Source organism: Diceros bicornis, chromosome 38 (assembly GCF_020826845.1).
Source record: "Diceros bicornis minor isolate mBicDic1 chromosome 38, mDicBic1.mat.cur, whole genome shotgun sequence".
Classification (NCBI taxonomy): Eukaryota; Metazoa; Chordata; class Mammalia; order Perissodactyla; family Rhinocerotidae; genus Diceros; species Diceros bicornis.
Window position 1 is genome coordinate 1841510 of NC_080777.1, and position 26130 is coordinate 1867639.

The 26130-nt window shown below is 51.3% G+C and overlaps 2 protein-coding genes across 3 annotated transcripts in view; one reads left to right on the plus strand and one right to left on the minus strand.

Moving 5' to 3' along the window:
- Positions 1–7355, plus strand: part of AKT3 (AKT serine/threonine kinase 3) — a 322405-nt gene extending 315050 nt beyond the window's left edge. For both annotated transcript variants that reach the window (XM_058533528.1, XM_058533529.1), the window contains one exon: positions 3787–7355. In XM_058533528.1, the coding sequence (XP_058389511.1) occupies positions 3787–3872 (86 nt within the window). In that variant the 3' untranslated portion in view covers positions 3873–7355. The remainder of the gene's footprint in view (positions 1–3786) is intronic.
- A 1602-nt stretch (positions 7356–8957) lies between these two features.
- Positions 8958–26130, minus strand: part of SDCCAG8 (SHH signaling and ciliogenesis regulator SDCCAG8) — a 226350-nt gene continuing 209177 nt past the window's right edge. The window contains exons 17-18 of the mRNA XM_058533531.1: positions 18706–18832; positions 8958–9287 (exon numbers count right to left, since the gene is read on the minus strand). Coding sequence (XP_058389514.1) covers positions 9258–9287; positions 18706–18832 — 157 coding nt within the window. The 3' untranslated portion in view covers positions 8958–9257. The remainder of the gene's footprint in view (positions 9288–18705; positions 18833–26130) is intronic.

The following is a 26130-nucleotide window of genomic DNA, read 5'->3' on the forward strand; positions in this document are numbered from 1 at the left end:
AAAAAGACCACGGCAAAGCAGGTTTAAAATCTATTTGATTACAAAGAAGTTAAAATTAAAAGCTTTTAAATATATGCCTCCTTAGCCATAGTTCTTTTTCATGATTGACTTGAACTTCAAAGCCCGAGCTGTCAAGAATCAGAATCTCTCGAGATTCACCTGACCCACCTTATCCTCACCTCCAGGCTAGTGGCAGGTGTCACGATGAGAATGTCATTAATAGGCGTTTTATTACTCAATTTCTAGAACTTCTAAAATGAGACTGAAATGTTGGAAGGTGTTTTAAGTCACCCAGCACAGTTTCTAAAATATAATCTGAACCTAGGGTCTCAACTTTTTGATCAACAATATAAAAGTATTGAATGTTATAATAGAATGTTCTTCCTGGCATGTCACATTTTATCACTAACAGTAACTCTGTCCTTGAAAGAATATGTCATTTTAGACGTGGGTGGTGCTGTGTAAGCCCAGTGACTCAGTGTCTTTCAAGAGTCATAAGTTCGTTTCTAGACTGCGACAGGGGTTGATAGGAAGCCCATTCATTGCACTAACTTCCAAGGTGGGTATCGAAATCAACCTACAATTGTAGGCCATGAGAGTCTGGCTTCTGTGGGCATCAGAAGTGGGGTGTGGCCCTGCCCTGGTACTGTGCCCTGGACAGCCCCAGAACGTCAAGCAGCATCATCTGTGGCTGACAGGGTGCCACCCCCATTAGGGTCAGGAGGACACTGGACTTGCTGTCTTTCTCCCGATTCAAGGTCTCTAGAGGAAAATCAGAGAAAGAGTTCGGCACCGTAGGCTGAGGCCAGGCGGGCGCCAGCAGCCTGTCCTGTGCGCTCAGCCCAGCACAGCGCTCTCTGGGCACCAGGCCGCAGGGCCGGCTCCTGCTGGAGGGCGTGGCCTCCGTGGTTGTGAAGTGCAGCTCCTAGGGTCCTCTGGGGCACAAGGGCAGTGTGTTTAGTTTGATGGTGTCTGGCTATCTCCTGGATTCCCTGAAGAGGCAGATGAAAGCAGAAGCAGTGGAGCCTTGACCTGGGATTCCATTTCACGGAATCTTTTCTTACAGCTTTCAGTCGTGTTGCTGGTGAGAAACCACTGCGGCTCGCTGGTGCTGAAGCACAGAGGCTTGTTCCTAAAAGCTGCAGGGGCACCATCAGCCAGCCAGTCTGCCCACTTACCACCTTGCTTTTGTGAAACAGAATGGAGTGATTTTTTAGAACAAATCAGCAGTTAGAAAGGCAGAATGTTCCTTTTCTATAAACAGCTGCAGTAACATGCCAGATTGTCCTCACTGGTGTTAATTAATTGAACAGATTTTGGAATGTGTCGTCTTGCATTATATCCATTAATGGTCCTCTGCCTTTCTCTTACAGAAAAAGAGGATTTCTTTGAGATCTAGTAGGTTTTACTGCCATATAATTCATTTGTTAAATGTTCTAAGAAAATTAGGCAACTGATGCTGTTGGATCCTGGGATTCAGATGTAGAATGTAGAGGGATCATCCTGTTTTGTTTTTCCAGATGTGTGGTGTTTGGTGTTTTTAGCACAGTTGGTGTTCATTATCATCATCGTGTCCTATGAACCTCCCTTCAGAGCAGGCGCATAGTTGTGTGCCTTGACTGGGTGTGACCAGCTCTGGCTCAGGCAGTCAGCGCCGCGTCAGCCGTCAGCTCCCCTCCCTCCGCAGCCCACCTGCCCCGGTGCCTCCCAGGCTCGCAGCCCCTCTTGGGGCTGTGACCAGATACTTGCCCTCACTGTTTCCCAGCCTGGAGGAGCAGGAGTGGGGGGGAGTGAGAGAACTGGCTGGAAAGACCATCATGGCGTGGCCTCTCCTGGCTGTCTGCGAGACTGAGACTTCTCTACGTTCAGAGATGTGGTCCTTTGTGACTGAAGTGACAGGATGAAGGCCCTCTTCATTCTCAGTGACATGCAGCCTCACAGCAGTAAATCCTCCTCCTCAGACTGAAGGCCGGCACCCACTGTGGAGCCTGGCTGCCCCGGGCTCCACTCCTCGCCGCTCCGGCGGGGCCTGCCTCTGCCCTCGCTGGCTGCGCACCAGCCTTCCCCCACGCTGTCCGGGGTGCTCTGCAAGTTTACAGTGCAGACACACGCTCAGCAAAATAAAGCTGTTAGTGGGGAAAACTGTTTCTTTGAAATGCCATTGGCACATGTCATAGTCGGAACATGAAGATTTTAGCTGCCTTTTCTCTGGAGAGTTTTTATACTTTGTGACTTAACAGATACGCCATCCGCAGCTCCTACCATCTTCAGTACAGCTAAAAATACTGTGGAAGGTATTTGATCTAGAAGGTGCCTGTGTTTTTCTTGGTAGAACCAGTGTTTTATAATAAGGAGGCAGAGATTTCCCTAAACCACGGTACTATCTAGAAATGCTGACTGTGGGGCAAAGGGCCTTGTTTGCAGAGGGAGGGGCCCCTCGGAGGACAGTGGTTTACATGGAGTGGGGAGCCACAAGTGCTTATTGATGGATTGATTCCTACCTGATACAGTGGTATTTTTTAGTATATTCAAGGCCACAATTTTGGTTAGCAACTTGATCCCATTTCTAGAATCTTCTGTACTAAGAATACTGAAAAGAAAACCAGTGAGAAAAAAGCAGAAAAGTTCGTTACTCTTCAGAGGAAGGCAGAGCATCCTCCTCTGTTGTGTGACAAGGTCAATGCCCACGATACAGCAGGATCTGGCCTGTGTTCTGTCTCCCATTACATGACACTGAGGCTCCATGGAGAGGCTGCACACTTAAAAGAATTGGTGACGCACTTCCTATGGGTATTTGAGGGGATGGAATTATTCTGCTTGAAGAGAAGGAGGCTGGGTTCAAAGAGTCTTGCACTTACTGCACTGGAAGATAGACATAATGGAGTAGAGCAGGAGGGATGTCGTGGGGGACCTGCCCCACACACAGGGAGCCCGAGGGCGGCAGGGACTCTGCCCAGAGCAGATGCACAGGGAATACTGAACGTGTGACCGCAGATTGGGAGGAGCATCCTGACATCATGAGAACAGTTATGGGAAGAGGTTGGGTGATCGTCTGTAATCTTTCAAATACAGGAAAGATGAAAGGGAGGAGCAGCTTAACTGAAAGTGGCCTCTTTCCACGCCTGTCACGTCTCTTCTCCCTCTATTTCCTGATGAACTAGTACTCAGATGCTAACCTCTTTCCCTCTTTTTCTTTGTCTTATTCTCTTTATTCAAGTGTAAAGTTTATCATAGGAAAATTGGGAATGGTGAGTTAAGGCAAATACTAGATGTAGAATAAATAATGTAAAACCTTAAATGTGTGATCAAGGGCTCAAGCGAAGTGGAATCGTGTGGAGCTTCACTCTGCAGCCACACCTGAAGCAACAGGAAGAAGAAATACAGGCATCTGGAGACAGGTGTTGCTGGATTCCAGACACACACTTTGGGCGCCTTAGATTCACTGACTTCTGTAATCTTGACATGCACAGTTTCATGAAATCAAAGGTTACTGGAGATCATTTTTTCCTTCTTATTTAAAAAGTCGTATTTCCTTCACTGGTATTTTTTCACAGTTTATTAAGTCTTGAAATGTTAGTGTCTATTATTTCTTCATAGATCATGTGTTTGAAAAGGAGATAATTTTTGAACTAAGTTTAATTACTGTATGTTTTGTTGATAAACACAAGTTTCTGGGAGCTGTTGCCTCTGTTAATCTTTCTTATGTTAGAAGTTAGAACTACATAGACCAGAGATGATGTTGCAAACAATACATGTAAAATTAAAAGAGCTGTTTCCTGCCCACAGATGATGAGGACGGTATGGACTGCATGGACAATGAGAGGCGGCCGCACTTCCCTCAGTTTTCCTACTCTGCAAGTGGACGAGAATAAGTCTCCTTTGTTCTGCTACTTCACTGTCATCTTAGATTTGTTACTGAAAACGATTCCTGGACATCACTCCAGTCCTAGCTCTTACGAGTAGCAGGAGCACCTTCAGACATCCCTGGCCGATGCCAGGTCTTCGCCCCTCACCACCTTCCACCCACACGAGAACACACATATGCGCACACACTCGCCCTTTTGTTTTTGCATGAAGTTGTATCTAAGTCTAAGGTCTCATGCTGCTGCTGCTACTGTCTTACTGTTATAGCAACTTTAAGAGGTGACCGTACAATCTTTGGAAGTCATGAGCCCACCATCGTTCATTTGTGCACCAATTGTCATCTTTTGATCTTTTAGTTTTTGTTTTTCCCTAACAGTGAAGGCTAAATGAGATACACTGATTCTAGGTACATTTTTTAACTTTATAGAAGATAAATCACAAACTAATTAGACTAAGAAGATTTAGTTTATAATTCAGAACAAGCGATTGTGGGAGGGTGGTGATGTGCATATGCAGAATTGTAGTGAAGCATGTCAGGTCAGTGTGTGAAGAGAGTGTGTCACTAGGATCTGGCTGGAGTTCATTAGGAAGCATTTGAGAGAAGGACGGAACAACTGTGGGGCTAGATATGTATACACATATACATTTAAATTCCTGTTGGAACTGCAGGGGCAGCCCGTACTACACGTGGACGTCCAGATTGCGGGGGCAGTCGTGGGCAATGAACACTGTTCTACTGAGGAAGGGAGCAGCATATGCACAGTAGGTCAGGGTCACTTCAAGGGTCTAGGATATGATTTGCACCAGAGAGCATTTTTTCCCTGTGCTTGGAAACCTTTTTCCCTTCTTGATATTTATCACCTCTGATGGCTAAAGAATGTAGACAGGTATAATGATCCTGCTTTTCACCAAAATTTGTACACCAAGGTAAACAGGTGTTTGCCTTATTTGTTTTAATTTTTTACTTTCAGTTCTGCGTGAATTAGCTTTTTCTCAGATGTTAAAACTTTGAATGTCCTTTTATGATTTTGTTTATATTGCAGTAGTATTTATTTTTTAGTGATGAGAATTGTATGTCATGTTAGCAAATGCAGCTCCAACTTACATAAAATAGACTTACTGCAGTTTATTTTGACCCATGTGCAAGGAATGTACACGCCGATGAGAATCATGCACTTTTTCTCCTATGTAAAAACATGTTGATGAGGCTCTGAAATTGTCTGTATTGGTGAGAATTGGGCTTTGGGAGAAGAGATGCTGTCATTTAACCCCTTGGTCCTAAAGATGAGAAAACCCCCAACTATCCATGCCAAGGGGTTAACGAGACAAGTGGATGGTGATGTTCGCCCAGTTGAGAAGCGGACTGTGACGACGGCTGGCGACGTGACATAGTGAAGAAAGCTGAGACCTGAGTGATGATGAGAAGTGAACTTGACTTGGCAAAATGAACACATCTGGAGTATTGACGAAGTAGGCAGTAAAGGATAAGAACCTGGTGTGTTTATTCTGATCATGGTACATTTATCACTGAATTAAGCCATCAGGGAAAAAAACAAAACAAAAAAAGAACACCTCCAACTTTTCTTTTTCTGTATATACTCATGTCTCCAAATTCTAACATTTCTCACTGAAGGGGGACATGTATGCAAACCTCCTTCTTCTCCTCCATTAATGATGATCTCCAGATTAAACCCTTTGGTGCTAGGAGCTGCCATTTTCCAAAGCAGCCTATGACGTCCAGGAGGCGGGGGGCCCTTCTTGCAGCAAGCAGGAGGCCGCCCGACTCCACGGAGGGATCATGGAAATGCGTTTTAGTTACACTCTCTGACAGCTCCCAAACGGAAGACTACAGCATGATGTAGTGTTGTGACTGCATTGTATGAAAGAGCAAGTGACTTTCTCATAGGATGAATCATATTCATACGCAGATGTCTTAGCCTCTTGACGCTGGAAGTGTGGATTTATAGACATGAAACCACTGCTGGCGGTGGGTGGACCACTGGGACTGATGGGGGTTAAAGGGCATTTTACTAAGGCAGCTAAGACATATTCAGACATAGATTTTATCCTAATTTTTCATACTTCTACCTGAGTGAAGTTCATCCTTAGTACTGAGTAGGGAGTTACAGTAATGGTAGTTCATTCTTACTTACACATACAGCTCAACTGTTTTTTTCACTTGGATTATGTTGAATGTTTCACTTTGACAAGAAAGTAGACTGGAAGGTATGTTCTGTAAGTTGTCTTGCATCCATTGGATAAGAGCGAGCCAGGTGAGAGAGAGAGAAGAAGGCTAAGACTGGCTGATGCTCAGAGCATTCACTCCTTAGAGGGGACGCGTGACACCGCACACTAAGCACATCGATAGCTTTTTGTTTCCCCCCAAATGTTAAGGTGATTTCTGTGACCTTGGCCAAGGAAACTTCCTAAAGATTCATGACGGCGTTGACAGGGCCCCAGGCTGCCGCTCCTCACGGCTGGCTTGCCGGCCCAGCCAGTGCCAGGGCTCACCACTGGTCGCCCCGGACTCCGGCAGTGTCAGGCACGGTGTTTTCTTGGCTTCGATTTTGAGAATCCCTTATTTTCAGTCCCAGATCTCAATCAGCTGACGTGGAGAATAATAGAACAACAGAAATATATGTAGAAGGAGATTTCTAAAACTTCCTGTGTCTGCCCATAGCTGTAGTTTGGATTCTGGCAGATGGAAAGGCCTGAAACCTGGAATCATTCTAGCAGAATCCGGTTCAGACTGCGTGGACTCCATCTTGTGCTCACTTTCATGAAGTTTGCCCTCTTGTCATAATGCAGCCACCTTGGAGGAAACTGGCCATTTCTGCTTGGATTTTTGGCAGGGTTGCTCACAGCTTCGCTTTCCACACTAATTACATGGCATTATTCCAGTATTGTTTTCCATGTCCCATACCTGATTTCTGGCTTCTCAGAGCTGACTGTTCTTGTGGGGCCACTTGCTTCTCCTAGAGTACAAAGGTAAGGGCCTTCCTTACTGACTGCAGGGCCTATATATTACACCTCAGTGTACACACTTTGCTGCTACTGTTTGTACTGTCCACAGTAGAACTTCCTTATCTTGCTCCTGGTAGTGCATTACAGGCAAGCATGAAATGTAAAGTATTTATTTAAATAAAAAGAAAACCTCTAAATTGGTAATTGAATTACCTCCCTGTAGCTTTATAGTTTGTGACATCTCTTGACCTTGCTAGTTCTTTCATTAGATCCGCGCAAGATCCAGTCATCTGGTTAAGGATTTTCAGCAGACGCAACTATGAACCCAAGAAACTGTATTACTATTACTGTTGGTCATACTAAAACTGTTTATTTCCTTACGTATATGACCTACAAGGATGTGAAATAACTACAAGAAACTGTTTTGTACACTGTACATCCTTAGTATTTTTACACGTATATGGTAGGGATGCATATTATTTTCCTTCGTACAGACAGCCTAAATAAAGCACTATGTCAATCTGCTACTTCTCTGTCTATTGTTGTTGGACGTGGTTCTGTAATCTCAGAAGATTAAATATTCTTTTCTGAAAAAAGATTTTTAATAGCTCCACCTGGTATTAACCCACCCTGTATAAAATGTGGCAGGAAAATATGTAAATTTCTTGTAGCTCGAAACACACACGGGATTATTTTGTTACTTCAATAAAATGGCAATAGTGCAGTTGTTCAAACTTTGATGAAGGGCTATTTCCCGAGGGAGGCGCTGGCCTCAGCACTGGTCAGGACAGTTCTGCTGTGACGCCGGGGATGGACCAAGTCTCCTTGGAGATGTGTTAAGACCCTAATAATCTTCACACCAGATGGTCTGGACCCAGAATTCTTCAGGAGTGTAGCTCATCAGTAACGTCTTCCTGATAATGTGTTGCTCTGCAAACTTCCTTTTTTTAGAGTGTATTTTTAAAAGTTCATGGCAAATTAACCAACTTACACGTCAGTAATCAATGGGTAGGATGGTTGGACTACACTCCGATTGACCCAGAATCATTTTGGATGGGGCCTTCTGATTTTACCTCATAATCCTACTATTGTAGAAACTTGGCTTTGCTCCTGGGACTAAGTTAGACAGAGGAATGGCTCTGGGACCAGAGTTGGTCAGGCGTGCACGTGTATGTCGCATGGCCAGATCTGAGGGCGTTCTCACGTGCTCTTCTCTCAAAACCACGGGGTGACAGGTCCAGGAGGCTAAAATAAAGTGACCTCTGTAGTTCTTTAAAGGTGCTATTTTTGGAATATTGTATAATTTATTTACTGTATTCCTAAAACAGAATTAGGGACAAATAATATATGTTATGTGACAGCCTTGAGCACATTTGATGACATCAAAAACGTGTGAATCTGAAGTTCTGCTCTTTCAGGCTTTAACCTCGTCCACGCTCCAGAGGCTGGTGGTCTGTGTGTGGTGTCGTGCCGCCGCCTCCACAGCCTAGTCCACACAGATCCGCAGAGGCCACGCCCAGACGATGACGGGAGAGGCTGCCGGCTGGGGCGCAGCCTGAGGTCAGGGGCTGTCCCGCTGCAGCCTGGCCTCTAGTATCTCCTTGTCATCCTCAAAGACAACACAGCGTTTTCAGTGCCCATTTTTATTTCTTTAAAGCATTTGAGGGCTTAACTGTGTATAGCGGAAATACTATTTTAAACTAAAATAGTGACCTGTGTACAGATATATCTGATAGAACTCTAAGTAAATTTTGTAATTTCACTAAGTACGTTTTTAGGCTCCTCGCAGATACTGCGTATTGAAGAAGAAACCTGACACCACCGAGCCAAAGATGCTTTTTCGTCTGTTTTTGTTGTTAACAGAGTGGAGAGGAGGATGCTTAGTGCTCCCTGGTGTCTCCTGACGGTGCGCAGATTAGCAGGATGAGAAACGATGGAGTCCACGGGATGCTAGTTACAGGCAGATGAGGTTGGAGGATGACATACAGACCACAGAGAGGGAAAGGAACACGAATGGCAGGAAGGTGGTTCGGTCCTCGATACCCTTTGGCCTAGTTAAAATATGTGCCTTTTTGGTGTGTTTGTTTTGTTCATCACCTCAAGGTAAAAAGGAAACATTACAGTTCAAGTCTTTGAAAAGTTCATTTATTGAAATTCATATGTGTAACAGCATACAAATGAGCAGATTTAAAAACATAACTTCAAGCCATTTCTGAACACACACACCAGGAGGGCTCCTCATGTGTCAGACTTCAGCTCCAGCCATCCGTCATGCAGGGACCGCTCAGCTACCAGTGTGGCTGTGGCGGCCACTGCAGTCCAAGGGGGTGTCCACCAGGAAGGTCGCGGTGCATTGTGTCATATTACGTACAAATCAGATGAATGTAAATATCTCTTTGTAAATCATTTATTTCACTGTTTCATCCAGGTCAGCAATCAGATTGTGGCATGCTGGGTAACTGGAAAAAATGATAATAAAAAGTAAGTTTAACTAGATCATGTTCTTCCCTGTGATTTATCTTCTCACTGGTTTGTTACCTCTTAAATTTTTTGGAGAAAAAATATCTTTTGCTAAAAATGTAGAAATTGTATGTGACCAATTGTATGAAAAGTTTGTGCCTCATCTCGACCACAGATCAAGCCCTTGTCAAATAGGAATATAAGGGGAACTGTTTTGTTTTAATGCTTTAAATCTGAAAGCAACCCGTATTCCAGACATCTGTGTGCCTCTTAACTGAGGGCAGTCTGCTGCCAGGACATGGCCTGAGAGCCGTCTCTTCCCTGTCCTGGAGAGGAGACACTGATTCCTGCCACGACCTGCTCCTGAGAATTGCTCAGATGTGACCCGAGGAAAGTGAGAACAGAAACGGGCTGTAGGGGGTCTGGCCCTGTGGCATAGTGGTTAAACCTGTTCGGCATGCTCCGCTTTGGTGGCCTGGATTTGGATTGTGGGCGTGGAGCTACACCACTCGTCAGCCATGCTGTGGCAGTGACCCACATACAAAATAGAGTAAGACTGGCACAGATGTTAGCTCAGGGTGAATCTTGCTCAGCAAAAAAAATGAACAAAAACAGGCTGTAGGCCATGTGTCCCTCAAGTTCCTGGCAAAACAATACCAGCTGAAACCTCCACATTTTTAGCTACAATTTATTATAACATCTAACAGGCATGGAAACCACCTCCCACATGTGGAAGAGGGCATTCGGTGTACTTGGTCTCTTAGTTTTAAACAGGAATAAATGTGTCAAAACTAGCTCATGAAAATGGGGTTGGGGGAGTCACAAGTTAGGCAAGTTCTGAAGACGGATTCCTCCCCACTGGCGTGCTGGTCACGTTAGTTTAAACCACGTCAGGAAGTGGGGTCAGAAACCACTGGAAGCTGTTTGTTATACTCCACAAAACACTTCTCGGGTACCTGCTGTGTACCACGTGGGAAGATGAGGAAGACAATCCTTGACTTCTTGGAGTGTGAAGGCCCCACCGTGATAGGGACAGATAGAGAGCGAAGCGGCTATCTTGTAAATCCTAGTGTTTTGTTGTTTGGGGAAGAGTGGCCCTGTGCTAACATCTCTTGCCAATCTTCCTCTTATTCTCTTTTCTCCCCAAAGCCCCAGTACACAGTTGTACGTCCTAGATGTAGGTTCTTCTGTGTGGGACGCCCCCTCAGCATGGCTTGATGAGCGGTGAGCAGGTCCGCACCCAGGATCCGAATCAGCAAACCCCGGGCTGCCGAAGCGGAGCACTCGAACTTAACCACTACAGCACCGGGCGGGCCCCTAAATCCCAGTTTTTACTTCAACAGATGATAAACTGGACTGCCGCGCAGGGTCACAGGCCCAGTCTGCTCCCTGTTTGGCTGGAATCATCTTCAAGAGGGACACGCAGGCCTCTGCGCTCCAGGCCGATGTCCTGAGCTAGACTCAGAGGAGGGGCTGTTGTCCACCCCGCGTAAGCCGTGATTACTTGTTGAGGATTTACAAGACAGGACAGGGAGTGAAACTGAGATCAGAACTCATGCAAGATATACAAAAATCAGTCTGCTGCCTTTTTTAAGAAATGAGAGGAGGTCATGTTTCTTTTCGAGTAGGTATCCAGTGTGTGAGACACTAAGGACGTTTGAATGAGTAAGTCTGTGAGCAGAAGGGTTCCGACACAGGGCAGTCAGTCAGAACACGGCGTGTGCGGCCCCGTCTCACACTGAACACAGGCCCACCGCACGTGTGGTGTGATGTGCAGCCCTCTGAGGGCTGGGGAGGTGGGTGGACTCTCTTCCTTAGAGCCCACCGGGGGCTTCTGTTCTCCAGGCCCTTCCTGGATGGGCCGCAGGGGTCCACATGCCTCAGAGTCCTCCTGCTGCAGAAGGGGCTCCTTCTGTCCTGGGGGATACTCACAGCACAGAGGCTGCCACCAGCTCCATGTGACCAGCAAACACAGGGTCTCTGCCTAGAGCTGATCTGCCTTCCAGTCCTGACTGGACTGACCCAGTACAGTGCCCCTGGCTGGCTGGCTGGAAGGACCCTCCACCCCACGCTCTGCTGGGCGCCCTGGTGACCTGGGTGCTCGAGAGGCAGGGGCTTATTTTCTACTTTAGAGAGTCAAGGCTGCCCGAGTACAAGGATAAGCATAAACCACAACAGGCATATTGCAAAAGAAAAATTTAACTGACCTTTGGGTAGAAAACACACATACCCATAACATGCGTGATGCAGAATGCCGGGAAAGACCCGAGTGGAAGGAAAATGTGTTGCAGGATGTTTTTTAAACCAAGCTCCAGGAAACTGGCATTTCTCATCATGAGTCTTGGTGGTGCCAGTGGGTCCGGGGCCACCTCGTGATTTATCATCACCTGAGCCATTCTCCATGGCTCTCACACGGCTCCAATGACACCCGTGACCCCGGCTCCTGGGGCCCACTTGGGAGCAACACAGGCGTGAGGCCCTGGATGTGAACAAACCAGAGTCAACCCCGGTTTCTCCTCCGGTAGCAAATCGGCTACCACTCTCTCTCCATCGGTTTTATATTTGATTTGGTTTTGGTGCAAGAACCTGTATTCGACCTCACGTTCGTATTCCAGTACTTTCTGTTCACTGCTCGCTCTGCACGCCCACGGCCGCCTGCCCCACGATGAGCACTCAGTAAGCTTCTGACTGAAGGAGTCACTTGCCCTATGAGGTCACTGTTTTGTCTGCTAATCGCAGCCCTCGGGCTTCACTCAGTTCCCTGAGTCCTTAACAGAGAACACTGCTCAGTGCTTCCCCATGGTACAGTGCGTCCAGAGAGAGAAGCTTCAGTTACTGCCAAAATCAGGCTTATCTGCCCTCTCAGCCATATTAGCCACGCTCATTTCCAGAAAGTCGGTCCGTTGTCCACACCACAGTGACCACGCTCCGGCTGTGAGGAGACACGGATGCGCACGCCAGGGGCATAGCTGGCTGGACAGTGCTTGAGCCTCGGCCACCATCTTCCCGACCTGCCTTTCAGCTTGTCACCAAGGCCCCTCACTGTGGCCCTCCTGGGTGGGGCGGCCACATCTGCAGCTGTCTGTGGCTGCCCTCCAGATTAGAGGCCGACCGGGCACCCTGGCAGCTGCTCTCCTGAAACCCTGTCCGCAGACAAGCGCAGTGCTCCCCATCGGCAAGCCCGCCGTTGCTCCCCCATTTTCTTTGTTCTCCATTTAAACCCTAACAAACACAGCCTTCTCTCTACAAACCCTGACTTTTGTGTCTAATTTATTTTTGAAGTTTGACTTTAAATTCCGAGTTTAAAAAATGAGTCTCTCTGGGGGACCTGAATTGTTCCCCAGGCAACCACGCCCTGGGGTCCAGCCTTGGCCTGCGGCCCAGGGACAGCAGGGCCCCACCTCGGCCCTCTCACAGAAGACACTCAGCCGCTGAGCCGGGTTTCCACGCGTTTCTCTTCTCCAGGTGTCTGCAGCCCAGCCCCTCAGCAGCCCCTGCAAGTGGAACCCCCTCCTTGTTGCTTTCTACCTTGTCATGTGCACACTTCCTGCCTCTGCGTGGCCAGGTCAAAAAATGGTCCTGTTCCTTGTGCCTCTGGCAAAAAAGCGTCTATTTTTAACCAGAGAGGGCAGATCCCTCCTCCCACCTTCATGGGGGCTTTCTCAAGCTTGCCCTCAGTTTACAGGGCTCCAGGGAAACCACCAGCACCGCCCTCGAGGAGGTTCCCCCCACTCCAGAGCAGCCCATCCTTCCCCATTGGGCATGGACCCTCGCCCCTCCAACCAGCCCTCAGCCCAGGGAATGAATCTCGGTCTCTCTAGAAGTCCCTTTCCCCGCCCATTCACGTCCCAGTTCCCTTCACTTCATTTCTCTGGGCCTTATTTTTCTCTCTGTACAGAAAGGATGTTCAATGATTTATCCAAGTGGCCCTTTCAAGCCTGCGATGATCTCAGGACCAACCCTGAGGGCGGTCATCTCCGCCCGGCTCTGGGCGATGCAGGGAGCCCCCTTTGAAAGGGAAGTCAGTTCTGTTGTGAATGTTTTTTGTTTGTTATCAGAAACAGGGACATGGAAGCTAAAACATCCACCTGAGATGGTACGGGACTGAGACTGGAGCCTAGGCAGCAGGGCCTCCAAGCCCAGGCCCTCTCCTGCTGTTCCGAGCAGCTTGGTGACAGTGCAGGGGCACCAAGTGTGCTATATCTGTGGGAGTAAGTGGAAGTTGAACGTAGAAGGCCACCTGGAAAACACCAGCAAGCGAACCGTGGGGTCCCGGTCTGTTCCGGAGGCCAGTGCCCTGACAGTCCTCTGCAGCCTCGTGGACGTGGCGTCAGGAGTGAGCATGGACCGGGCAGCAGGCAGTCCTCCTCCTCCTGGGGCCTCGGGGACACAGGCCTGCCTCTCCCCGGCAGAGCGGCTGAGCCGCCTCACCCCCTCGGGCTCCGCACGGCCTTTTTTGGGATCTGGCTGTCGCCAGCTGCAAAGTGGGGCAGGAGTTCATGGCCCGGTCACTGCAGAGAGCAGTCCATTCTCCTCTAGCGCCCGGCGGGGCCCCGAGAGTGGCAGCTCTGCCGCAGCCAGAGTTCAAAGCCTGTTTCCCTGGACTACGGGCCAGCTCTCCGCCTCTGGGCTCCAGACAAGGAAAAGAACTGTGGAAGCCAGAGAAAGGACATGGCAGAGGCAGGAAGCCTGCCCTGCAGAGGGAAGGTGGAGACGGCGGTTCCTGGGATTTCTGGAAAACAGCCTCTCACGCTGGACTTGGGACGTGCGTGGGGGGGAGGCCGGGGAGCCTGTGCAGACGGAGGGGTCGGGGTCAGACAACAGCGCACCCGGGGTCTGCATCTGCTGGGCCGTCTGCTCCCCAGAGCACCCTCAGACACACGAGTTCCCTCCACACTCGCGGGACCCCGAGTCTGTCACCCTTCCACGTCCCCGAGCCCCACAAGTCACGAGAACGTCCTCTGCACACGGGCAGGTGTCTGTGTTTTATGTGAACCATGTCTCCATGGTAAATAGATGTTAAGAATTCCCAAAGGACAGACAGTGTCACCCACAGCAGAGAGCGGAGCCTCTGGCTGCCTCATGTTGGAAAGCGTTAAAAATAAAGACAACATTGACATTTGGGGTTGCAATGTGACGGAATTACAGTCTTTTAAAGGCAAGAACCACTTATCCACACGACATGCAATATTCAGTGTTTTGTTCACTTGTCTAATTGGATTAAAATATTTAGCTCCCCTGAAAATCTCGATTGTGAATTTATATCGCAAAATGCAACGTCTGACTCAGGAAGCGCGAGTGGAGCAAATGCATCTGAAGCGACAAAAAATTCAATTGATTTTTCTTCCCCAAGTCTTATTCTGAAATCATTCGCTCTTGGACAAAGTGAACGGTGAGCAGAAGAGCAAGTTCGGCTGAAATGAAGCTGTACGTGCTTTTCAATATTAATTACACGCAGGGACTGGAGTTAAAAAAACGAAAAGTTGAACTGCCATTCGAGTTGCCTGGGGAAGTTTCTCTGCGGGTCGCGAGGCCCTTATGTTAGAGACGCAGCTCCTGGGGTCCGATGTCACTCCCTAGAAACACACAGGCAGCCGGGAGTTAATGACATTTTAGCTGCATATGTTCAAGTTTATTTAAAAAAATATGCGAGTCACTTTGGTTGACAGTGTCTTGTACACAGTTTTGAAAGAATCAGGGCAAACTTTAACAGAGTCAGTTTTTATTTGAAAAATATTTTCTGGGAATGTATCAGTGTTTATTTTTGAGACTGACAATTCGGGTGAAAATCAGGATAAAAACAAAAAAACAACAATTTGGTTGAAATCAAATTGTTTGTTTTCATCTATTTAGAATTCTTTCCAAAAAATCTTGGTTCAGGAGGAGGCTTTTTAATTTATTTTATTCAGTGTATTTGCTGTTCTATTCGAGTACCATCTGTCTTGCAGGTAGCTAACTTTGTGGAAGCTCCTGCATCAGCTGGACGAAGCCCCGGCTCGGGAGGGACCACCGCAAGCCCTGTGGACACCTCCAGGTGCCAACGCAGCCACCCGCAGGCACTTCCTCCTCGGCTGGCCCCTCGCGTGCTCACGGGGCTCAGGGGATCGTTTCTGAGGCCCCCCTCCCACTCTGCTTCCGGCCACAAACCAGCCTCTTCTCCTTCCTCATCCTCTGCGTCTCTGTCTCTTGTGCCTGTTCTCAGCTCTCTTCCGGGAGCCCTCTGGGTGATGAGATAATGTCCATGATTCTGAACATAATCACACACGGCTGCTGGACCCATGCACAAGTTTAAATCAATTAGAGAGTCAATTCACTGCCAAGAATGCTCAAAAGTCATTGGGTCAACCAATGATTAACCACTGGTAAGTCCGTGTCAGACACTTGTCTACACTGTGGTCCATCTGAAGGGACTAAAAGGGAATCTTTCCCTGGACGGAACCACATAGTCAGCTGGGTTGGGGCTCTTGGAACTGAACCACAGTCATCCCCAAATAAGTACATAAGCACACAAAATAATGTGGATGTATAAGACAGTCCTCTAAGTGGACACAACTGCTGTTCTTGTCTCTCTCTCGGACCCCCCCTCCCTAAGAAAAGACTGATTTCCTCCCCAGCTGGTGGCACCCTTCCTGCCAGATGTTTGAGCCCCCAGGCCCTGGGCCACAGACCCCTGACCCTGCTCCCAGCTGTCAGCCTCGTCTAAACTCCCTGGGACCCTGGTTCCTCACCCTGGACCCCGCCCCCCCATGCCGTGGCCACCACCACCAGGGTCTCCGTCCTCCCCAGCTGGGCCTGCCTCCCAAGGAGAGGTGAGAGCACCACTGCTCAACCCAGCTCTGGGCCCAAGACGCTCGGGACCCGGGTAGGGGACGTGGGGAGTGGGGGAGGGAACACGGGGACCCGGGGGAGGGGACGCGGGGACCCGGGGGAGGGGACGCAGGAGATGAGTCGGGAGCAGGCCTGGTTGGCGCTCTGGTGACTTTGCTTCTCCGCCAGGGCCAGTCCCGCCATTTCAGGACATCTTAGAAGCCATTTTCTAGACATTGTTTCCCCCCCAGGTGAAGCGGGAGGTTAACAAAGCCCTCATTTTTAGTCAGTCCTAAACTAAGAACAAGTCCACAAAGCAGCCTTGAGCTTCATGGTGGGCACCCTGAGCAACAGCCCCTGGGCCACCCCGCACTGCACGGTAGCAGAGAGGGGACGGCGTCACTGCAGCATAGTTACCACTGTGACCAGCTCCCTCTGCCAGACATGTCGTCGTGCCTGTTTCCGAATTTAAGCAGAAACAATTTAGAGTAATAAAGCCTTCTACACAGGCTCGATGCTTCCTGTCCAGGGCCACAGGCCCACAGAGCCCTGTCATCAGCCTCTGGGCACAGGGGCACGGGGAGTGAATGGGAGGGATGTGACAGCTTCAGAGCAGCTGCTCAGGCCAGAAAATATCCATTCTCTTCTGGACACGGGTGGGCGGAGATTTTTAGAGTCTGACACGCAAAATTAAGTTATTAGGCTTATTCATCCAGGCTGAGAAGATGGAAGCCTTGAGCTAAACCATCCCTAACCCGGGGATGAAGCAGGGTCTCATCCAGGAAACGGGATGCGCTTGACCGCTCGGGCCCCCCCTAGGATGCAGTGTCCCCTGAAATACCCGCTGGGGGCAAACGGCTGCCTTCCTCCTCTCAAGCACTTCTTGAAGCTAAACTCACAGTTCAAGTTGCTCCCACGGCCAAAGCCACTGTCGGCCTCTCCACAGGCTCAGGCCACACGCAGGTGGAGAGAGCAGGCCTGGGCTTGAGACCTTCAGCAGAGAGTGGGAAAACTGCATCGCTGCCTCCTCTCTGAACACGAGTGTTTGCTCCTGAGCCAACATTTCCTCCACCAAACTTCTGTTGTCATGTTCATATTAAAATAACCCCAAATGTAATACTGGAATCTGAAAGACCCCTTTAGAGATGAGCCAGATGGGCCAGTATCAGAGAGCACAGGACGCTCCAATCATTTCTGCGGCTTCCGGCAAGGGAAGAAAGACCTGCTCGGTTTTCTGAGGACTTTTTTGAGGTTTGGGGCTTTTTTAAATGCATTGTATGAAAATTTTGAAATCCATTTGGCAATTATCAGATTTTTAAAGCCCTGGACGAGGTTTCTAAGCATGGCTGTTCCACATTAAGATCTGAGTGTGTTGTGAGGTAGGCAGATGGGGAGTTAAAAGGCAAGCCCCACGTGGTCACGATCTGGTCCAGAATCGAGAGGCAAGTGCCGGGCGCTCAGACGTGTGCAGAAGACACCCCGCACTCTGAGTTCTGAAGGATTCACTCCTGCCATGAGCTGAGTCCCTCCACCACACGGGGCTGGCACCACCCAGGGCCTCCCCAGGAGGCGCCCTGCCCAGACAGCTGGGTTCCGGCCTCGGTGGGGCCTGCAAGGGCGCAGGATGAGGTGCCTGAGTCCCTCTGAGAAGCCGGGAGAAAGGAGCGAGCCTCGTCACATGGCTGCTGGTCCACAGGGCCTCTGCCTTCCTGTGCTCCTCCAGGACCTCCTCAAGTTTGGGGAGGAGAGAGGAAAAGAAAAATCCTGCCATTTCTTCTGCTGGCCAGCTGGCTCTGTGTGAGAGTTCCTGCCAGGCGCCTCCCAGCGGCCCTCACCCAGCACTCTACACCTCCTCTGAGTCAGGCTGCTGAGACACCCACTGCACAGACAGGGAAACTGAGGCCGGGAAGAGACTTCAGTGACTTGTCCAGGGCCTCACGACAGTGACACAGACTGGAATCATCCTCTGTTCTTTTATTTTTCCTGAGGAAGATTCACCCTGAGCTAACATCTGGGCCAATCTTCCTCTATTTTGTATGTGGGTCACTGCCACAGCATAGCTGATGAGTGATGTAGGTCCACGCCAGGGAACCGAACCTGTGAACCACAGGCCGCCGAAGCAGAACGCACAAACTTAACCGCTAGGGCACCAGGCCGGCCCTCCTGCATTCCATTCAGTAACTGGGAGCACCTCTTTCCTCAACCAATTCAAACTGTGCACATCCTCCAGGGCAGTTCAGAGCTGACCTCTTCCAGAAGGCCGCCTGACCACACAGTCCTCCCCGTCTCCACGGCCCACACCCTCCACAGTGGCGCCTGCACAGCACAGCTTAGTGCTCGGTGTGGCTTGTTGATTCGCAGGTCTGCTCCCCTGCACAAACTTGAGCTCCCTAAAGAGGACTGGCACGCAGCCCACACTTCTGTGTGCCCCCCACTGTGCCCAGCACAGTCTTCAGGATCCCCTCCCAGCTTCTCAGCTGACCATCGTGATCACTGGGAACTTGAGCCTGTTACAATGCAGCTCTGAAAACAGGAACAAGGAAAAGACCCACGTGCAGAGCCCTGTGCGTTCCCTGGTGGACGCCCCCCACGCTGGGTTTTGCACAGTACCTGGGATCGCAGCCGGCCCACCTCCTCCGACAGGCTCTGTCTCTCCAGCAGAAGCTGGTTCTGCTTGTTGAGGAGCTGCACCAGCTGTTGGGCGGTGGCCTGGCTGTGCTTCTCGAGCTGCTTTAGCCTGGAGAGAGAGCCACCACAAAGTCAGACACAGCGGAGAACCGGGGGCAACAGGCTTCAGAGAGCGGGGCACAAGGGCTGACCTCAGCCCCATCAACAGGTCCCAGTGCTGCGTGTATTCAGGGAAGCTCCTGACAGGGAACCCGGAGCCGCAAGTCTAGGGTGACCCTGAGGTCACCTCGGAGGGCATTTGCCAGGTTGAGCGAAACTGCGTCAAAGGGGAAAGGGAATCAGAGCCTTCTCAATGAGCTGTCAATCAGAGAACACACATAAACTGGAGAAGTAGAAGAAAAACTGAAACCTCAGGCTCACGGAGGTCACACACGAGGGGCCTAAATGCCTCCACTGTCCGGCTGGAACGGCTCTGGCAGGCTCCAGCAGGCGGGCGGCCTGGCGGGGACGTGGGTGGCGCCGGCGGAAACACTGAACTAAGGGTTTTCCATTATTAATCGCTCCATCACCAGCCGGCATCGCTGACCAGATGTCTTTAAAGATCCTCAATTTGTCATTCTGCTGATGGCTCTCCTCTCCAGACTTGCTAATTCACGCCAACTATTATCCTCATTCGTCCACAGACAGCTTCCTCCAGCCAGGCGCACGCTCGCCCCTGGAAATGTGGGCTTGGCCTGAAATGTAGTTGAACGACTACCCCGGACTGTTCTGGAAGCATCGGGGGTGTCATTCGCCCTTCCTCGCGGTCCTCACCCGCCGAAAGCTCCAGCCGAGGAATCAGCTTCACACGAGAAGGATTTATCAGTGCAGGATGCACCGCCAACTCCAGGCTAACGTCCAAGCCTGGGGCCGGGCCCTGGGAGCCGGGTCCGCAGACAGGCCTCACGCTGCCCGGTTCAAGCTCTCCCGGGCCGTCCTGGGGGGCTCCGGGCACCGCCCACCATCTACAAGGCCAGAGATGCGGGCCTTGGGTGACCAGGCTCATTTAGCGACAAGGAGGCAGCACCCGGGGACAGGCACACTGCATCTGGGAACCTCGCGCTCTCCCCGGATTCTCCCGCCAACTGCAGCCCCCCCACCTCCAGGACGGCGCCCACCGCCCGCCCGCGGGCCCTCCTTCGCCTCGTGGGCTCTGCAGGCATCTTGGTTTAAGCTGCCCCAGAAGGCACACTTGCCGCCGCTCCTCTGAACACCCTGTGGGCCCCGCTACTCTTCCTCTGGGGTGTCCCACGTGCGCTAGGCTGAGGGGTGGACAGGAGAGACCCGCAGGGGGCGTCGAGCAGCACGGCGCATGCTCGCAGCCTGCCCCGCCCCTGGGCGGAGGCCTCAGTCATGCCCCGCCCACAGCCCAGGCCCCGCCCCCGGGGTTGAGGCTGTAGTCTCAGTTGGGGCCTCACTCGTGCCCTCTCCCCTGGGCTCATGCTCTGTGCTGGTTCTGGAGAAAGAGCAAGGAGCAAGGGCAGCACTGAGTTCTTCCCTCCCGCGTCTTGCTGTGCAGGGCCAGGTGCAGGTGCTCCCTCAGCCCCAGCCGGGGCTGCAGTCTGGCCCTGCCCGGCCTCGCAGGTCCCCGCACGGGCTGGGGCAGAACCCACAGCAAGGATCTTGCATCCAAGTGCGAGCACTTCCCTGCTTCTGGCTGTAGAAATGGCAGTAATGTCCCCCAGGCTCCCATTACCCTACCTCTGATCTTGGAAGAGGAGAAAATGTTTCCTCTAGTGAAGCCATGGTGTTGCGGCTCTGGGACGCCCTGCCTGCCCCCACTACTCGTCACACTGTCTTGGGCCTCTCTGTGCTGGGGGAGGGCAGGGGCATCCCGCCCGGGCCGACCCACTGACAAATGCAGGTAGCCACCGCTGGCTTCAGCAGCGACTCTGCTGGCCAGCACTGGAGTGGGTCCCGCTGAAGATGCAGAGACGGTAACAGCCTTTCTCCTTGAGCAGCAGTCTAATGCTCCCCTAGTTAAATCAGACAGGCGAAAAGCGTCGTCCTTAGCAGCTGAGCTCTCTGAACCCTTAGGTGGCTTTCCCCGCCCAGCAAGTCCTGGGTGAGGAGAGAGCCACAGGCTAGGAGCTACTGAGGCAGGCCCCCACCGGCTTCTGGCCTACTGGAAACAAATGGAACAGAAACATGTGATAAATAGATGACACCATTAAGGCTTAAAGGCAAGAAGGCACCAGGAGTGGCCGTTCTCCATGTGGTCCCTCGCCCTGTGCTTTAGTTGAACAGGATACTGGTCCTGCAGACTGATGGGTTCAGCATGTTTTGGGGCTCCTGAAAAGAGATGGCTGCCCGATCCAGTGCTCTGGGCTGAGCCGAGCCCGCTCTCGCAGCAAAAAAACCTGGTCATGGGCTGGCCACCCTGGCTCAACAGCAGAAATGGGGCCAGTTCCTGCCCAGACCCTCCTCCTGTGGAGCCCTCAGAACCTAGACGAGGCTCAGGTGGCAGTGTTTTGCCAACTGTGAACCTCGGGTCCCTGCAGCAGTTACCCAGGAGCACCCAGGCCCCACCCAGACCGGCGGAATCCAGTCCCTGGGTGTGAGCCGGGCATGGCAGCAGGAACCAGCTGCCCAGGGGGTTCCTGCAGAAGCACGACCAATTCGAGGAGGAGGAGGACCACGGGAAAGCCGTGCCTTCCCTCTGGGAGGCCAAAGCCCTCCCCAACTTCATGGCTGAACAGCTAAGGATGGATTCACTCTGACTCAACTCACACACGGCAAGCAGGCCCTCTCAGGAACCGCCTTCTCCCTTTGCAGGCTCAGCCTCTATGGTGCCACTCCACAGGCAGCAAGGAAGCCAATCGCAAACTCAGAAAAGGTGACAACAACAAACCTACATTTGTTAAGAAAAACAAAGACCCAGATTTTAGATAAAAGGGACTTTGTTAAGGAAATATCTTTGGCAGCTCCCTCAAGCCCTATTTTGAATATTGGGAAAACAGATTTTTTTTTTAATTAAAAAGTTATTTTTTGGAACAGCCTTCCCCAGACACTGCACAACCCAGCCTACACTCTGTTCGTGGATGTTTCACTACCACTGGCTGGAAGAGACTTCCTGGGGTGTGCTCCTGACACACGAGTGGTCCTCTTGTCCATGTGGTTACTGCTCTCGGCTCTACTGTCCTTCTAAGCTCATGTCTTTAGCTCCCACCACTGCCGACAGCTGCCCCTGACTCAACCTGGGCGTCCCCCCCACAGTGACCGGCTAATGAAGGGTTCACCACCACACTCTGAGGGAGGTGCTGGCACCCCACTTTATAGATGAGAAAACCGAAGGTGAGCGGCTCAGTGAACTCGCAAAGTCACACGAGGAGTACAAAGTGGAGCTCGGAGGTGCACCCAGACGTGTCAGGTGTTCTTAACCATTGTCAAGGGTTGGTTAAGTCACTGAGTTAATTCAGCAAACCTACCGATCCTTGGTTTAAACCTCGACTAGGTCCAGGACTAGTGGATCCTGGGAATACATCAGGAATTACAAATGGTCCCTGCCCTAGGGGGCTACCAGCCAATTAAGAAGAGACTGACTTGGAAACCAAATGGTGCTGCACTGAATCAGGACACCGGTCAGCCAATGGTCAACAGGGCAGGAGGGAAGTCCCAGAAGGCTTGTGCCGACTTAGGAAAGAGATCGTCGTCATCATCATTGTCATCATTACCATCATCATCATCACCATCATCACCATCACCATCATCATGACCAGCATCATCACGACCATCACCATCATCATCATCATCATCATCACCATCATCACTATCATCATCACCATCATCATCACTATCATCATCACCATCATCATCACCATCACCACCATCATCATCATCATCATCATCACCATCATCACCATCACCATCATCACCATCACCATCATCATCATCACGACCGTCACCATCACCATCACCATCATCACCATCACCATCACCATCATCATCACCATCACCATCATCACCATCACCATCACTATCACCATCATCATCACCATCACCATCATCATCACCATCATCATCACCAACATCACCATCATCACCATCACCATCATCATCACCATCATCATCATCATCATCACCAACATCACCATCACCAACATCACCATCATCACCATCACCAGCATCACCAGCACCAGCACCACCATCACCAGCACCACCATCACCATCACCATCATCACCATCACCATCACTATCACCATCATCATCACCATCACCATCATCACCATCACCATCACTATCACCATCATCATCACCATCACCATCATCATCACCATCATCATCACCAACATCACCATCATCACCATCACCATCATCATCACCATCATCATCATCATCATCACCAACATCACCATCACCAACATCACCATCATCACCATCACCAGCATCACCAGCACTAGCACCACCATCACCAGCATCACCATCACCATCACCATCATCCTCATCACCATCATCATCATCCTCCACTGAGTGCTTACTCTGTGCCAGGCACTGTTCTAAGTGCTTATCATTGATTAACTCTGTAGCGCTTACCACAAGCCCATGAGGCAGGAAGTATTACTATCCCCACTTTACAGAGGAGGAAACTGAGGCACAGACAGGATAAATGACTAGTCCAAGGCCACTCAGCTGGCAAGTGGGGATGTGAAAAGATGAATGGGTGTTGGTCTGACAGGGGCCAGGGCCAGGGCCTTCCCAGGTGGGAGGCGGCACTGCAGAGGCGATGGTGTCTGGAAACTGCACGCTGTGCAGTGTGGCTTGACCAGAGGTTGTGGGCTGTCCCGAGGGAGGGAATGCTGAACCCAGTAAAGCTCTGCAGACAAACTAACAAATATGGACGTTGTCCTTCAGGCAATGGGGTACCACGCACCAAGAAAGAGAGAATGGGAGGAGGGACAGGCCTGGGGTAGAAGTTCTGAGGTCAGGGTGACCCCGTCGACCCACCCACCGAGCAGTATGTGGCTTGGGGGCTAGGAAGGGTCTGGCTGCATCTCCAGCTGCTGAGAGGTAAGCCCGTGAGCGTGGGGCAGGATTCCCCCAGGAGAGCCTGGCAGAGATTTTCCAGTTGGTTAAAAATACAGATATCTGAGCCCCCTCCCCCAACCTGCCAGCTAAGACCCTCCGCTGCAGTGAGAGCGAAAAAAGCCAGGGCAGGGCCTGGGGAGCAGCCACATCTAAAGGCTGGCAGAGGACAGGGAGCCAGCAAGACACTGAGCCGGACGACCAGGAGGTCGGAGGGAAACCAAGAGAGAAGAAGAACCAGGAGCTGAAGGAAAAGGGGCAGTCTGTGTGAAGTGGGGGATGTGGAGCAATGGCCCGCGCCTGAACATGTCCGCCTCCCCTTTCCGTAGGGAGGTGCCGCAGAAGCCTGGTCATGGGGGGGGCTCATCTGGAGAGGGGCGTGGCTGAGGGAAAGGTAGCAGGAGGGGTGCAGAGGATGGAGAGACTGGAGCCCACAGGCAGGAGGCCCTGGAGGGGGAGGGGAGGGGACCCTCGAGGCAACTGGTGCTGGGGCAGAGAAGACTGAGACCCTCCTCCCAAGGCCGCAGGGACGGCAGGAGAGAGCTACAGCTCGGCAGCCTCCATGTTCTGCCCCGGCCCGAGGGCACAACGGATCGCTTGCTGAGCAAAGAGCCAAGGCCGCTGGGGGTGGCCAAGGAGCTGCTGGGAAGTAGGAGGGCGCCACCAGGGGCGGGGCGCCTTCCCAGGCAGACACAGGCACCGGACTCCCCGTTTGGGTGACCTCACCCCTTCTCCAACTCCTGTTCTCCAACCACGGGACGCCCTTCTGCTGCGCGCCCCTGTGACCTTCGTCCTGGCGGTCCCCTCTGCCCCGACAGGCCTCCTGATCCAGGGCTGGGAACTGGTTTTCAGTGTTCGGGTCTGAGCATAACTGTCATTCCGAGAGGCTGCAATTTCTTGTTCTGTTTGGGTCCCTTGTTTTGAGCCGTTTCCTCTACGAGGCACAAAGTGATTATAGGAGAGGGCGGGGCTGCCATCACCAGGCCTGCTGTGGGGTCCGTTTGCGCAGCAGACCCTCCTGTGGGAAGGGGCCCGACGGCCTGCACCCCACACACAGGCTCCGCCCAGCGGGAAGGACAGACAGAATCATGGGATTTCAGAGCTCAACCCCTGTCTGGACCCATCTTCCCAAGGCCTGTGTCTCATCTCCATAACAGGCAGGTACTCCGTCCTTCCCAGAGACCCCCGGGACTTACGGGTGTCTGCCCTGTGCTGTCATGGTGCCCTGGGGAGCCATGACCAGGCCAGGCCCCGTTGGCAGGCGGTGAGGGGCCATCCCTTTCCATGAAGCACCTGGCGTTTCCCTGCCCTCACAGGGCACAGCGGGGTCACCCAGTGCAGGCCACTCTGCACCCCAGGCTGGGGTCTCCATCCTGATGGTGGGCACAGGGCCAATTTCCATAAGGACCTGCCGGTGCACGACTACCACTCTGGGCAGAACTGGGGCGTCTTGGGGAGAAGAGCAGGGGCTCCCATGCAGGGGTAGAGCGGCCAGCACGGGCTCGCCTGTGCAAAGCCTCCCCAGGAATCCCAGGCCGGGAAGGCCAGCAGTGACCATGGGCACAAACAGGCCCAGGTTTCTAAAGCCCAGGATGCAGACAAAAGTGAAGGGGGCTGATCTGGGCGCTGGGCCTGGGCACATCTTGACGGGTCCAACAGCCACCCTCTCCGCCACACCCGGCATGCATGATCAGAACCAACAATTTTTTTTTTAAATATGCAAGACTTCGAGATAAGATGGAGCAAGTGGTGTAATACAAAACGACTTCACAGAGCCGAGTGGGCTGGGGAAAATAGCTTATGCAAAACAGAAGTGGTGCAGGCTGCCAGCTCTGGTCCCATGCTTCAGACTCTCATTTGCTATGAATACTGTGAAAGCAAGTGAATACATATATTTAAATTTTTTTATGTTGTATGTGATACATACAAAATATATGCAGTGTATAAATAAGTCATGAGGTATAAAAATCAAATGAACACTTGTGAAGCAGGTACCAGTACCGCGGGGCCACCGCCTATGGAGTTTTCCCCAGGCCAGCCCACCAACCCCCCAACGCACTCCCCACCCCCGCTTTCCCCAGAAGTGGCCAATACCCTCATGCATAATATGTTTTTTAATTAGAGGTTTCAGTTTCACTCAACAATTTCACCTAGAAGCTTCCTACAGACTATTGTGTTTTTTGGGTTTTTTTGGCAGTGATAAAACATCTTTCGTTCTGACATTTTCTTAGACCAGAGCCCCTTCCTTTGGTCGCTCTGGCTACAGTAAAGATTTTCCTTCCCCTTCTTAGAGAAGTGTTCTCAAAATGCTCAGACCCACAATCCCTGGGAGAGGGGCCTCCTCAT